Below are 14,882 nucleotides of genomic sequence, written 5' to 3'. Positions count from 1 at the left end.
TCATCTTTTATAATGCTAAGTCTATGAGATCATCAGCTATCAATTTTCCTCACTTAGAGCAAGCTTAGTGACATTGATTTCTAAGGAAGTAAATGGCAGCGATGCTTCACTACCAGATGAACTCAATGCCTTCTATGCACGCTTTGAAAGGGAGAACACAACTTCAGCTGTGAAGATCCCTGCTGTACCTGATGACCCTGTGATCTCTGTCTCAGAGGCTGAAGTTAGGCTGTCCTCGCAAGGCAGAAGGTCCTGATGGAGTACCTGGTAAGGCTCTGAAAACCTGTGCCAACCAACTAATGGGAGTATTCAAGGACATTTTCAACCTCTCACTGCTACGGGCAGAAGTTCCCACTTGCTTCAAAAAGGCAACAATTATACCAGTGCCAAAGAAGAATAATGTGGGCTGCCTTAATGACTATCACCCGGTAGCACTCACATCGATAGTGATGAAATGCTTTGAGAGGTTGGTTATGACTAGACTGAACTCTTGCCTCAGCAAGGAACTGGACCCACTATAATTTGCGTATTGTCACAATAGCTCAATGGCAGACACAATCTCCATGGCTCTTCACATAGCTCGAGACCACTTAGACAACACAAACACCTATGTCAGGATACTGTTCATCGACTATAATTCAACATTTAGTACCATCATTCCCACAATCCAGATTGAGAAGTTGCAGAACCTGGGCCTCTGTACCTCCTTCTGCAATTGGATCCTTGACTTCCTAACTGGAAGACCACAGTCTGTGCGGATTGGTGATAACATCTCCTCGCTGATGATCAACACTGGCACACCTTAGGGGTGTGTGCTTAGCCCACTGCTCTACTCTCTGTATACATATGACTGTGTGGCTAGGTATAGCTCAAATACCATCTACAAACTACTGACGATACAACCATTGTTGGTAGAATCTCAAATGATGACAAGAGGGCGTACAGGAGTGAGATACAGCAACTAGTGGAATGGTGCTGCAGCAACAACCTGGCACTCAACGTCAGTAAGACGAAAGAGCTGACTGTGGATTTCAGGAAGGGTAAGAGGAAGGAACACGTACCAATCCTCATAGAGGGATCAGAAGTGGAGAGAGTGAGCAGTTTCAAGTTCCTGGGTGTCAAGATCTCTGAGGATCTAACCTGGTCCTAACACATTGATGTAGTCATAAAGAAGGCAAGACAGCAGCTATACTTTTATTAGGGGTTTGAAGCGACTTGGCATGTCAACAAGTACACTCAAAAACTTCTATAGTTGTACTGTGGAGAGCATTCTGACAATCTGCATCACTGTCTGGTATGGAGGGGCTACTGCACAGGACTGAAAGAAGCTGCAGAAAGTTGTAAATCTAGTCAGCTCCATCTTGGGCACTAGCCTACAAAGTACCTATGACATCTTCAAGGAGCAATGTCTCAGGAAGGCAGCGTCCATTATTAAGGATCTCCAGTATCCAGGGCATGCCCCTTTCTCACTGTTACCATCAGGTAGGAGATACAGAAGCCTGAAGGCACACACTCAGCCATTCAGGAACAGCTTCTTCCCCTCTGCCATTTGATTCCTGAAGGGACTTTGAAGCTTTGGACACTACCTCACTTTTTTAAATATACAATATTTCTGTTTTTGCACATTTTAATAATCTATTCAATATACATAATTGATTTACTTGTTTATTTATTAGTATGTTTTTATTTATTTTTTTCCTCTCTCTCTGCTGGATTATGTATTGCATTGAACTGCTGCTGCTAAGTTAACAAATTTCACGTCACATACCAGTGATAATAAACCTGATTCTGATTCTGATGAGTATAATCAATGGTCAATGTCCATCAGAATCAAAATGGGCTACTTGACTTCTACTGAAGTCAATTAACATAATGTTTAATACTTTTTTAACTCCATATTGGAGGGACTAATTTTCAAGTGATCAGATGGAGGAAGCAGTTTTTGTATTTAGAAGGAAGCATTGTATAATAAAATATTGTATACACTGAGTGACCTATGGGACAGAATGGAAAACAGTCTCAACCAGAAGGTCGTCTCTAAAGCAATGTTAGAGAATTATTACGGCAATAAATTGCAATTCATTTTGTTGTAAAACACGCAAACTTACTCTGATTTTCCACTTTTGCTTCTCAGGAGTAAAAATTCCATTACTAAAGAATTACATGTCACCAGGGAAGGTTGTGACTCTATTAAATGTTAAGGGGATGCACAAAAACTAAGAACAATTCAGGAAACAGTAAACTATGAAATCTAAAAGGAGGCAATAAAACTGCAGTATTTCATTTTCTAACATTCTTTATGCTGCCCTTTTTGTACTTGTATAAAATCGAAGTAGTTTTTGGACTTATATAAAATCGAAGTACAAGCCTATCTAAGTAAAAATCAAAGAATACTAGAAACAATCGAGTTATGGAAACAGGAAAGGAGTCAGCATTTCAAGTCAAAGTGAGAAATCAAACATATATTAAGTTGCAGAGAATTGGTGGGGGTGTTGGAGAGGGGCTGAAGGGCTTGGTGTGAGGGGAAGCAGGGGTGATGGAAAGAACAAGGGATGTCAGTGATACAGTGGAAAGGTTGTTCAGGGAATATGACTGCTTTCAGTGCTGTCTAGTAAATAGATGAGGGATCCTTCAGTCTCCGAAATATTCATTCAAGTGTGTGGGTTGCCCGTAAGTCAGGCTTTCATAACCTGGGGAGGACCTATATGTGGATAAACTTGGGAAACTGAGATTGATCTTGAAACAAAAGGGTATGTGAGGGGATCTGGGATCGAGGGATTTAAAATTATGAAGGGTACAAACATATTAGACAGAATGGAACTACTTCCTTAGGAGGAAGGTTCATAAACTGAAGGACATGGAATGAAGGTGAATAGCAAAAGATCCAAAAGAGACATGAAGGATTACGTTTTGTCTACACAATGAGTGGAATGCACTGTCAGGGGCAGAAATGGGGGCAAATTCACTTGTAGCATTCAATGATAGTTAGGTAAGTATCTAAAAGGAAAGAATGTTCAGAGTTCAAAAGAAAGTAGAGGAGTAGGACAAAATGGATTTCTCTTCGGTTCAGCTAGTATGGATTTGATAGGCTGAATGGTTGCCTTCTGTGAACAGGTTGATGGCCCAAATACCAAATGGAGTCCTTTAGAAATGACTTAGTGGATTTCATTGCCTTGCCTCTTGGCTTTCCCTTTCTGAAGAGACTCAGGCACAAGGAATAATACAAGCTTCTTAGGATGGCTCCTTCACAACAGTTGGGTGCATCTTTTTCAAGAAACTGCTCAGCAATCTCAATGCTATACAAACAGCATACATACCTGATCTAATAACTGCACTCTCCTTTTCCTTTCTCTTTTCCCTGAATTAAGCTATGCACTGACTCCAAGAAAATCAAACATTAGTTACGTATGCAAACACGAGGAAATCTGCAGATGCTGGAATTTCAAGCCACACACATAAAAGTTGCTGGTGAACGCAGCAGGCCAGGCAGCATCTCTAGGAAGAGGTACAGTCGACGTTTCGGGCCGAGACCCTTTGTCAGGACTAACTGAAAGAAGAGCTAGTAAGAGATTTGAAAGTGGGAGGGGGAGGGGGAGATCCAAAATGATAGGAGAAGACAGGAGGGGGAGGGATGGAGCCAGGAGATGGACAGTTGATTAGCAAAAGGGATACGAGAGGATCATGGGACAGGAGGCTAGGGAGAAAGAAAAGGGGGAGGGGGGAAAAGCCCAGAGAAACACCTTTTATTCCGTCTGGGTAGCCTCCAATCTGATGGCATGAACATTGACTTCTCAAACTTCCGCTAATGCCCCACCTCCCCCTCGTATCCCATCTGTTATTTATTTATTTATATACACACATTCTTTTCCTGTCTCTCCTTTTTCTCCCTCTGTCCCTCTCACTATACCCCTTGTCCTCTGGGTTTCCCACCCTCCCCCTTCTCTTTCTCCCTGGGCCTCCTGTCCCATGATCCTCTCTTATCCCTTTTGTCAATCAACTGTCCAGCTCTTGGCTCCATCCCTCCTCTTCCTGTCTTCTCTTTTCATTTTGGATCTCCCCCTCCCCCTCCCACTTTCAAATCTCTTACTAGCTCTTCTTTCAGTTAGTCCTGGCGAAGGGTCTCAGCCCAAAACGTTGACTGTACCTCTTCCTAGAGATGCTGTCTGGTCTGCCTCATTCACCAGCAACTTTTATGTGTGTTCCTTAGTTATGTATGTATATGTGCGTGTATGTGAGTGTCTTGATGCAAATAATGGGTACTTTCTTTTCTGGCTTATCAAATGCTTGTTGCATTCTTGTTACATGTAATTGTGAATTTTTCATCTCATTCCATTGTGTTGACAGATTTCATAGTATATCAAGTTAATCATCACCATGTTCAGGATTATATGCAGTCATCAACCAGACATTCTTTCCTTCTTGTTTCCTTATGCCAGTGTCGGATGTGACCCCCATAAACCTTTCCTGCAGAATTGAAAATAATGAATAAATAAGTTAAAGAAACAGTCAATCATTAGAGAACAGATTGAAGCTATTTTCTATTCAAGGAAATGCAATAGTTTTAAAATGAATCTGTTACTTAGAAAATTCCAGAAAACCCATGCAGCTAAGTTTCACCACAGGGGGTATTTTAACTAATTAACTTTAAGAGTATGAATGGGATAAAGTTTTCAAGTATTCACTCTCAACCCAGAATCTCTCTCAATGTTTAATCTTTAAAAAATTACCACAAGTCCTGGAAAAGCAGCACCACTTCATGTACAGAGATTTGTTATATTTTTACAGCAGCAAAATGTTTTGATATGCAAGGTTGGGAAGTACCAATAGTAGTTTTAACGATCTTTGGCAACATGAACCCTTTAAGACAGACATATTTTTCTCCCCCTTTCGTATTAATTTGTGGGATATGGGCGCTGCTAACAACAATAGCATTGATTCCTATTTTTAATTACCCTCAGAAGTCACCAACATGAGTCCTCTGATAATGATATGCCAATGGCGCTGGAGGATAAAAGAGGTCCAATTTTTAGACCAAGTGACAGAGGTGGATCAGAGGTATAGCTGTGGACAATTAGACAACCAAATGGGAGAAGTCTGCTCCAAAAATAGCCACATCTTTAATAATGGCAACTCCAAGCATTTCAGTAAAAGGACAATGCAGATTAACCAGGAGCTCACAGACAAAGCTACAAATGAGTAGCTTGAAGAACCATAACCAACAAGGCTAAGGACCAAGAGACTGGAAGTGACAACAACTTAGAAGTCAATTATTGCAGGTATGGACATTATGAGCTAAACGGTCTCCTGTGCTGTGAAGTTCAATTATTCTGAACGGGATTTCCCTCCCACTTCTGAATTATCCTTTTAAAGATGTGCATTATACGATGTGATTCCAAGAATCCCAGATGCTCATTGAAGAATGCCACCCTCAACAGCAGGCAACAAGTTTCTTTGCTTTCTCCCTACCATCACAAATATCCCACTCCCAGCCTCCCAGTCGCCATCAAGGATTATTTTGCTACAAGTGTTAAGACTATCTATTCAGTTAGAGTCATGGAGAACTACAGTACAGAAATAGCTCATCTAGTCTCACCATCATTCTGCCTAGTCCCATCGACCTGCACCTGGATCATAGCTCTCCACACCCCTCCCATCCACGTGCATATCCAAACTTCGCTTAAATGTTAAAATCAAACTCATGTTCTCCATTTCTGGTGGGAGTTCATGCCACACTCACGACTGTCTCAGTGAAGAAGTTTCCTCTCACGTTCTCCTTAAACATTTCACATCTAACCCATAGCCTCTAGTTCTACTCTCACCCAGCCTCAGTGGGAAAAGCCAGCTTGCATTTACCCTATCTGTAACCCTCATAATTTTGTATACCTCTGCAAATCTCCCCTCATTCTCCTACCCTCCATGGAATAAAATCTTAACCTATTCAACCTTTCCCTGTAACTCAGGTCCTCAATTTTTACAGCATCCTTGTAACTGCACTCTGTGCCAGTTGAACATAGGTTGCTGTAACTGTGGGGCAACAACTTCACTACAGGCACAACTGTGCCAGCTCAAAGAATCACTACAATTTTATACTTTAAGGTTAAGAGACCGTGTAGGGACTTTAACACAAAGTTAAGAATTTCAAGCATCAGTCGTACGATTATTAAGACCCAATTCCTTCCCTGCACCTTTGTTTTTCCATCTCTCTTTTGCCCATCCTTAAAAAGCACTTTTAGAGTCCCTCTTAATACCTTCTTTTTATGATTTTGTAATCCATGTGATTGGAGAATTTTTACATTAAAAGCACAAATCCAGGTTGTTGTTGTGATTTAAGGTATCATATAGGAACAAGCAAACATTACTGGCTAAATCTAATAGCTTAGGGGAATGAATGACATTGTAAGAACGTCAGCCTCACACCAAATTGACACAAGCAATGACATGGGAAAGTCATTATACTCAAGACAGTCTTGAACTTTATGGCAACATTTTTTTTTGGATTCAAAAGGCCTTTTTTATTAACTCGGTTATAACAAGAACAAAATGTGCAATTGATCTGAGACGCAATTCTTTTGTTTATTAGGTGTATAGACATAGCCAAAGCCATTATGCAGTCCTTTCCAAGAACCACAGTTAACACAACAATAGATGTGTGGCAATAAAATTGCCCAAGTATTTCAGAAATGCTAACAACAAAAAACTGATGAGTTCACATGACTTTCATATTTTCACTTCATTTTAATATGAACTAATCAGTCCAACTGCATTTAGTCAAAATGTAGAACATTATACAAATTAAGCAGGAATGCAGAGTAAGAGAATATATAGATCAAGCGATTGGGGAAATAGGATAATGAGAAGTGGGAGAACGAAGAGGGGGAGGCACCTTGATGAGGGGAAAGGGAAAATGAAAGAGGGGAAAAAAGGACAAGGTGAGGCATATCAAATAGTAAATGAGGGATAAGAAGAGAGCCAGAAAAGGAAGAGGAAAGATTGAGTCACAGAATACCACAACACTGAAACATGCCCTTTGGCCCATCTAGCCCATGCTGAACTACTAATCTGCCTAGTTCCATCGGCCTGCACCCAATCCATAGATGTCCATATACTCCCATCCGTCTACCTATCCAAATTTCTCTTAAATGTTGAAATTGAACACACGTCCACCACTTTCGCTGGAAGCCCAAGTTAAGAAGTTTCCACTCATGTTTGCCTCAAATGTTTTACCTTTCACACTTAACCCATGACCTTCAGTTCTAGTATCACCCAACCTAAGTGGAAAAAGACTGTTTGCATTTACCCTATCTACACCCCTCATAATTTTGAGTATCTCTATCAAATCTTCATTCATTCTTCTACGCTCCAGGGAATAAAGTTGTAACCTATTCAACCTTTCCCTATAATTCACGACCTCAAATCCTGGTAAAACCCTTGTAAATTTTCTCCGCACACTTTCAAGATTCAAGGTTGTTTAATATCATTCCAGTGCACAAGTGTAAAGGAAAACAAAGTAATTGTTATTCTGAATCTCAATGCAACACAAAAAACAATAAAATAATGATGCTGGTGATGCATTGGTCAGTTTTGACTACCCCTAGCCTTCCTGTCTACTGCAGAGCAATTTCCATACCATGCAGTGATACAACATGGCAGGATGCTCTCTACTGCATATCTGTAGAATGACATGAGTACAAATGTGCAAAGTCCAGCTCTCTTCAGCCTCCTCAGGAAGTAGAGGCATTGGTAAGCCTTCCTGATTGTGTAGATTGTGTTCTGAGACCATGAGAAGTTGTGTGAGATATGCACTCCCAGGAGTTTGAAAATGCTCGCAGTTTACACAGCTGTTCCGCCAATGTAAAGAGGGGTGTGAGTGATGCGTAATCCCCTAAATTGATAACCATCTCCTTTGTCAAGTTGACATGGAGGAAAAGGTTATTTGCCTTGCACCAGACCTTGAGCTCATCCACTTGCTCTCATGTAGGTTGTCTCATTGTTGTTGGTGATGAGCTCCACCACTGTCATGTCATTAACGAACTTGACAATATGAATACTTGAGTGTTTGGCCAAGCAGTGATGCATGAGCAAAGTGTATAGCTATGGGCTCAGCATAGAGCCCTTGTTGAGGATGTTAGGGAGGGAGGAGCGTTTGGTTAGAAGTCCAGCACACAGTTGCACAGAGGTGTATTTAGACTGAGGAGTAGGAGATTGTTCACCGCTCACCGAGACACTGAACTGGCTCTATTTCGCTGCACTCACTTTCCAGGACTCCGCAGTTCATCTTCTGTGTGTTAGTTGTCTACTTTTTGATTGATTGCATGATTTATTCTTTATAAGGGTGTATAATGGTCTTTGTTGTGTGGGTTTTTTTAAATGGGTTCTATTGTGTTTCTTTGTTTTGTGACTTCCTGCAAGAAGACAAATCTCAAGGTTGCACATTATATACATACATCGGTAATGAACTTTGAAAATTTGTGGGACAATAATGTTGAATGATGAACTGAAATCCAGAAATGGTATCTTTCTTGTAGGTTGGTGACCAGAGCTGCACACAATACTGCAAATTAGGCCTCACCAACATTTTTAACAAATTCAACAGAACATCCCAACTCCTGTACTTAATATTTTGGTTTATGAAGGCCAATATGCCAAAAGCTTTCTTTACATCCTATCTACCTGTGACACCACTTTCTTTCTTTTTAAATCTTTTTATTGAATAAGTATACAAAAAGGTAAGCCATATAGGCACTAATACACTGTTAGAATATAATAAAATTACAGAAGATATTAATACAAAAAAATAATACAAACAATGTAATTTAAACATAACGTACCAAGGTAACATAATAGTATACTAATTTTTTATATATATCAATAGAGAAAAGGAAAAAAAAACACCCCAAAAAAACCCACCGTGCAACTAACTAAAAGCAAAATAAAGCAATGGGCTAACTTGAAACCAAACAGAGTTAAAAAACTTAAAATCATGTCCTCAATCCCGACCTCCATTAAAAACAGTAAAAAAAAACAAGAAGGGTATATATTACATTAAATGAAAATATTGAATAAAAGATCTCCAGGTCTGTTCAAATTTAAATGAGGAGTCATAAAGATTGCTTCTAATTTTCTCCAAATTCAGGCATAATATCGTCTGAGAAAACCAAAAAAAGGTAGTTGGAGCATTAAGCTCTTTCCAATGTTGTAAGATACATCTTTTCGCCATTAAAGTAAGAAATGCAATCATTCTACGGGCTGAAGGGGAAAGATTACTGGAAATTTTAGGTAGTCCAAAGATAGCAGTAATAGGGTGAGGAGAGATATCTATATTCAATACCTTGGAGATAATATTAAAAATGTCTCTCCAAAAAGTTTCCAGAGTAGGGCAAGACCAAAACATATGAGTTAAAGAGGCTATCTGCCCCGGACATCTATCACAAAAAGGGTTAATATGAGAATAAAAGCGAGCTAATTTATCTTTGGACATATGTGCTCTATGAACAACTTTAAATTGAATTAGGGAAGGTTTAGCACAGATAGAGGAAGTATTGACTAATTGTAAAATCTGCCCCCAGTCATCCACGGAAATGATAAACCCCAATTCCTGTTCCCAATCTACCCTAATCTTATCAAATGGAGCTTTCCTAAGTTTCATAATAATATTATAAATCATAGCCGATGCACCTTTCTGACATGGATTAAGGTTAATTATAGTATCTAAAATGTATGTAGGAGGAAGCATTGGAAAGGAAGAAAGTATAGTACTTAGGAAATTTCTAACTTGTAGATATCTAAAAAAATGTATTCTTGATAAATTATATTTATTAGATAATTGTTCAAAAGACATAAGGGAACCATCTAAAAATAAATCCAAAAACCGTGAAATACCCTTAGTCTTCCAAATTTGAAAAGCACAATCCGTAAAAGAGGGAGGAAAAAATGTTACCTAAAATAGGAATCGCTAACCCAAATTGATTAAGATCAAAAAATTTTCTGAATTGAAACCAAATATGTAAGGTATATTTAACTATCAGGTTAGACACCTGTTTAAGGCGTTTCAAATCAAAAGGAAGAGAGGAACCTAAAATAGAGCCAAGTGTATAACCCTGAACATATTGTAATTCCAATGCTACCCATTTAGGAATGGATAGTATATCCTGGTCAAGTAACCAAAATTTCATATGTCGAATATTAATTGCCCAATAATAAAATCTAAAGTTAGGTAATGCTAAGCCTTCATCTCTCTTAGCTTTCTGTAAATGTATTTTACCCAGTCTTGGGTTTTTATTTTGCCAAATAAATGAAGACATTTTGGAGTCGACTTTATCAAAAAAAGATTTTGGAACAAAGATTGGTAATGCCTGAAATATATAAAAAATTTTGGCAAAAAAAACATCTTAACTGCATTAATATGACCAATCAAAGTTAAATATAAAGGAAACCATTTAGATGAAAGTTGAATAATATGGTCAATTAATGGTAAAAAGTTAATCTTAAATAAATCTTTGTATTTACAAGTAATTTTAATCCCAAGATATGAAAAATAATTATTAATCAATTTAAATGGAAAGTTATGATATAAGGGAAGTTGTTTATTAATCGGGAAAAGTTCACTCTTACTAAGATTTAATCTATAACCTGAAAAAAGACCAAATTGTGCTAATAGCTCTAAAACAGCCGGGATGGATTTTTGGGGATTAGAAATATATAAAAGTAAGTCATCAGCATAGAGTGATATTTTATGGGACTTTAAGCCCCAAGTTATCCCAGTAATATTTGGAGATTCTCAAATGGCAATTGCGAGAGGTTCTAATGCAATATCAAATAATAAAGGACTAAGAGGACAACCTTGTCGAGTACCTCGAAAAAGAGGGAAAAAAGGTGAACTTAAAGAGTTAGTACGGACCGAGGCCACAGGAGAATGATATAACAGTTTAATCCAGGATATAAATTTCGAGCTAAAATTAAACATTTCAAGCACCTTAAATAAATAAGGCCATTCTACTCTATCAAAAGCTTTCTCAGCATCTAAAGAGATAACACACTCAGGAACATTTTGTGAGGGAGTATAAACAATATTTAACAGTGTGCGAATATTATAAAAAGTGTAACGACCTTTAATAAAACCCGTTTGGTCTTCCAAAATAATAGAAGGAAGTACTTTTTCTAATCTATTTGCTAATAACTTAGAAAAAACTTTAGAATCAACATTTAATAAAGATATTGGTCTATAAGATGCACATTGAGCAGGATCTTTATCCTTCTTTAATATCAGAGAGATTGACGCTCTATTGAAAGATTCAGGAAGTTTACCAAGTTTTAATGAAGCCTCAAAAACCCTACAGAACCAAGGGATTAATGAAGGAGCAAAACATTTATAAAATTCTATGGTAAACCCATCAGGGCCAGGAGTTTTCCCCAAATTCATAGAGAAAATAACATTCTTAATCTCATCCGTGGTAATGAGAGTATCTAACATAGAAGACATATCCTGTGAAATCTCAGGGAAGTCTAGATTATCTAAAAAATCATTCATATATTTAGAATCTCGAGGAGACTCTGATTGATATAAGGAAGAATAAAAATCACAGAAGGTTTGATTAATCCCCACATGATCAAGTATCAGTTGGTCATTTTGGTTATAAATCTGATTAATTTAAGATTTAGCATAATTAGACTTCAGTTGATTAGCCAACAGTTTGCCAATTTTGTCACTGTGTACATCAAATTCACTTCTTGTTTTCTTTAATTGGTTTACAATCGAGGACGAAAGTAATAAACTGTGCTCCATTTGAAGTTCAGTTCTTTGTTTATATAACTCCTCAGAAGGAGCTATAACATATTTCTTTTCAATTTCCTTAGTCTTGTCCACAATTACCAACTCCTCCTGCTTCAGCTTCTTCCTCAAAGCAGCAGAATACGAGATAATCTGACCACGAATATAAGCTTTAAAAGTATCCCAAAGAATGTTCACAGAAATATCCTCTGTATAGTTAATTGTAAAAAAAAGATCAATCTGTTCATTCATAAAGTTAACAAAGTCCGAGTCCTGAAGCAACAGCGAATTAAAACGCCATTGTCTATTATTTTGTGTATTGGCCAGAATTTTAATAGAAAGCTTAAGTGGAGCATGATCCGAAATGGTTATAGAGTCATAATCACATTTAATCACTGAAGAAATAAAACGAGAATCAATAAAGAAATAATCAATTCTTGAATAGGAATGGTGAACATGTGAAAAAAAAGAAAAATCTTTTTCCTGAGGTTTCAAAAAACGCCAAATGTCCGTCGACCCAGAATCAGAAAGGAATGAATTAATCAAAGTTGCAGATTTATTAGGTAAGGTCTGTAGAGGAGCCGAACGGTCCAAAGCTGGAGACAAACAGGTATTAAGATCTCCGCCCCAGATCAATGAAAACTCATTCAAATTCGGGAAGTGATTGAATAATGATTTATAAAATTCCGGACAGTCCATATTAGGAGCATAAACATTAACCAAAACTACCTTTTTATTAAATAGCAGACCACTAACCAATAGAAATCTACCATTCGGATCAGAAATAATATCATGTTGTATAAAAGTAACTGAGGAGTCTATAAAAATAGAGACGCCTCGAATCTTAGCATTGGAGTTCGAATGAAACTGTTGTCCCTTCCAGAATTTAAAAAAACGTAGTCCGTCCCCCCTCCACACATGGGTCTCTTGTAAAAATAAAATTTGTGCTTTAAGTCTCCGGAACACTTTAAAAACTATTTTCCTTTTAATAGGATGATTAAGACCATTAGTATTCCAGGAGACAAAATTAATAATAGACTCCATAAACCCTAAAGTCAACCCGCAACAAGGAGGATTGATGATAGGCTCAACCCACGAACCCGGAAAGGGAACAGAACATACAAGAGATACCGGGAAGAAGAACGCAACCAATACTTCAATAATGTACATAGCCCAAGAAGAAGGAAACTAAAACGTGAAGCCCCTCCCACCACCCCCCACCCCATGACCTCAAGGTTAAATCTAACGCAGACCAGCCCGAAAGAAGCAAGCACTAAAACTACCCCCATGACTTCCAGTATACGCTCCCTAAAAAAAGTGTAAATATAAAAAAGATCAGCTAATTATAAAACAGTAAAAGAATTAAAAAAAAGATAATTCAATTAAAATAAACACATAATATAACAGAGTAAAAGCCAGAAAATATAAAAAAAAACCGCAACAAACCCCAGACCCATGAGTAAACAAAACAAAAAAAATGAGATTATTAACATAAACTAGTTATAAAAACCTACAAAACAAAATAGATTTTAAGAAACTACAAAATTTAAGGCCACAAAGGAAATACGTAAAATGACGGTGAGGAAATAACCACCCAGAATCCCCTGGGAAAAAGAAAGAAATGACGCAGTTAAAAAGAAAGTTTAGTAACCGTATTAAATAATCAAAAATAAACTTTTCTGCCCATATAGGGCAAAAAAAAATTAAGACCGACAAATTCACAACCTCCGATCAACGGAGATAGTTAAAAATTACGATTAAGATGTTGAAGGTGAAAATTGATCCAGGTAACTCTGGGCATCCGATGGAGATTCAAAAAAACGGAGGGCTCCATCCAACGTACGAATCCTTAAACGTGCAGGGTAAAACAGCGCTGGTTTTAAATCCATCTTGTAGAGTTCTGACATCACAGATCTGTAACGAACCCGTTGATCCCGGATTGGTTTACTGAAATCCTCCACGAATCGGAACTTAAGATCCAGAAAATCAATGTAACCTTTAGATCGAACGAAACGAAACAGTTTCTCCTTGTCTTGAAAGTAATGAAAACGTAAAATGACATGTCGAGGTTTATCTGACTTAGGCGAGTATGATGGAACTCTGTGAATACGATCCAATAACGGTGGTTGGTCAGGAAATACAGTAGGAAATGCATCTTTTAAAAGTTGAGAAAAATACTTCATAGGGTTATCAGATTCAACAGCTTCACGCACCCCAATCATTCGAAGATTCTGCCGTCGCATTCTGGATTCTAAGTCAGAGTTTTTAAAGGTCAGAAAGTTGAGTTTCTTCTTCATTACATTAATTGTTTCTTCGATTTTCTCCATCTTGAGCTCACTTTGTTGCGTAGATTTTTGAAGATCAGATATAGCCGACCGATGTTCCGTAATAGATTTTTGTATCTTCTCAATTGAATCGGCAATTTTCTGGAAACTAGTTGAAATTTCCTCACGAATTAGCTCCGATATAGCTTTCAAAGTCACCAGTGGTTCAGTCGGAGGGAAATCGGTACCTTTCGGTTTACCCGGAGGTTTGCCGTCCTTTCCGTTTTTTCCATTCTTAGACATAGCAGACCTTAAAAACATCCGATTATCGAAGAGCCCAATTTGTTCCAAAGTATTATAAAAGTTGATGCCTTAATGGTTAATTAAAATATAGCTGATCATAAGAAGAAAAACTCAGAGGTAATGGAGCGAGTCAAGAACACGACTTCACTCCATGAGCGCTACCGGAAGTCCACTTTCAAGGAATTATAGTCCTGTATTTCAAGATTCCTCTTTCTATGACACTCCTCAGTACCCTATCCTGCAAGTTCTACCCTGGTTTGCCCTCCCAAAATGCAACACCTCACACTTATCTGCATTAAATTACATCTGCCATTTTTCAGCCCATTTTTCCAGCTGGTCCAGATCCCACTGCAAGCTTTGATAGACTTCCTTGCTGTCCAGTACAGCCCCATTCTTGGTGTTATCTGCAAATTTGCTGATTCAGTTTACCACATCATCATCCAGATCATTGATACAGATGCAAACAACAATAGACTCAGGACCGATCCCTGTAACACACCTAGTCACAGGCCTCGAGTCATCTACCACCACTCTCTGGCTTGTCCAAT

General features: G+C 38.1%; 1 protein-coding gene across 1 annotated transcript in view; it reads right to left on the bottom strand.

The window, feature by feature from the left end:
• Positions 1-4,235: 4,235 nt before the first annotated feature.
• Positions 4,236-14,882, bottom strand: part of LOC134343699 (uncharacterized) — a 62,203-nt gene continuing 51,556 nt past the window's right edge. Inside the window, exon 10 of the mRNA XM_063042454.1 lies at positions 4,236-4,464. Within this exon, the coding sequence (XP_062898524.1) occupies positions 4,428-4,464 (37 nt within the window). The 3' untranslated portion in view covers positions 4,236-4,427. The remainder of the gene's footprint in view (positions 4,465-14,882) is intronic.

Source organism: Mobula hypostoma, chromosome 3 (genome assembly GCF_963921235.1).
Source record: "Mobula hypostoma chromosome 3, sMobHyp1.1, whole genome shotgun sequence".
NCBI lineage: Eukaryota > Metazoa > Chordata > Chondrichthyes > Myliobatiformes > Myliobatidae > Mobula > Mobula hypostoma.
This window is presented reverse-complemented; position numbering and strand designations above follow the sequence as displayed.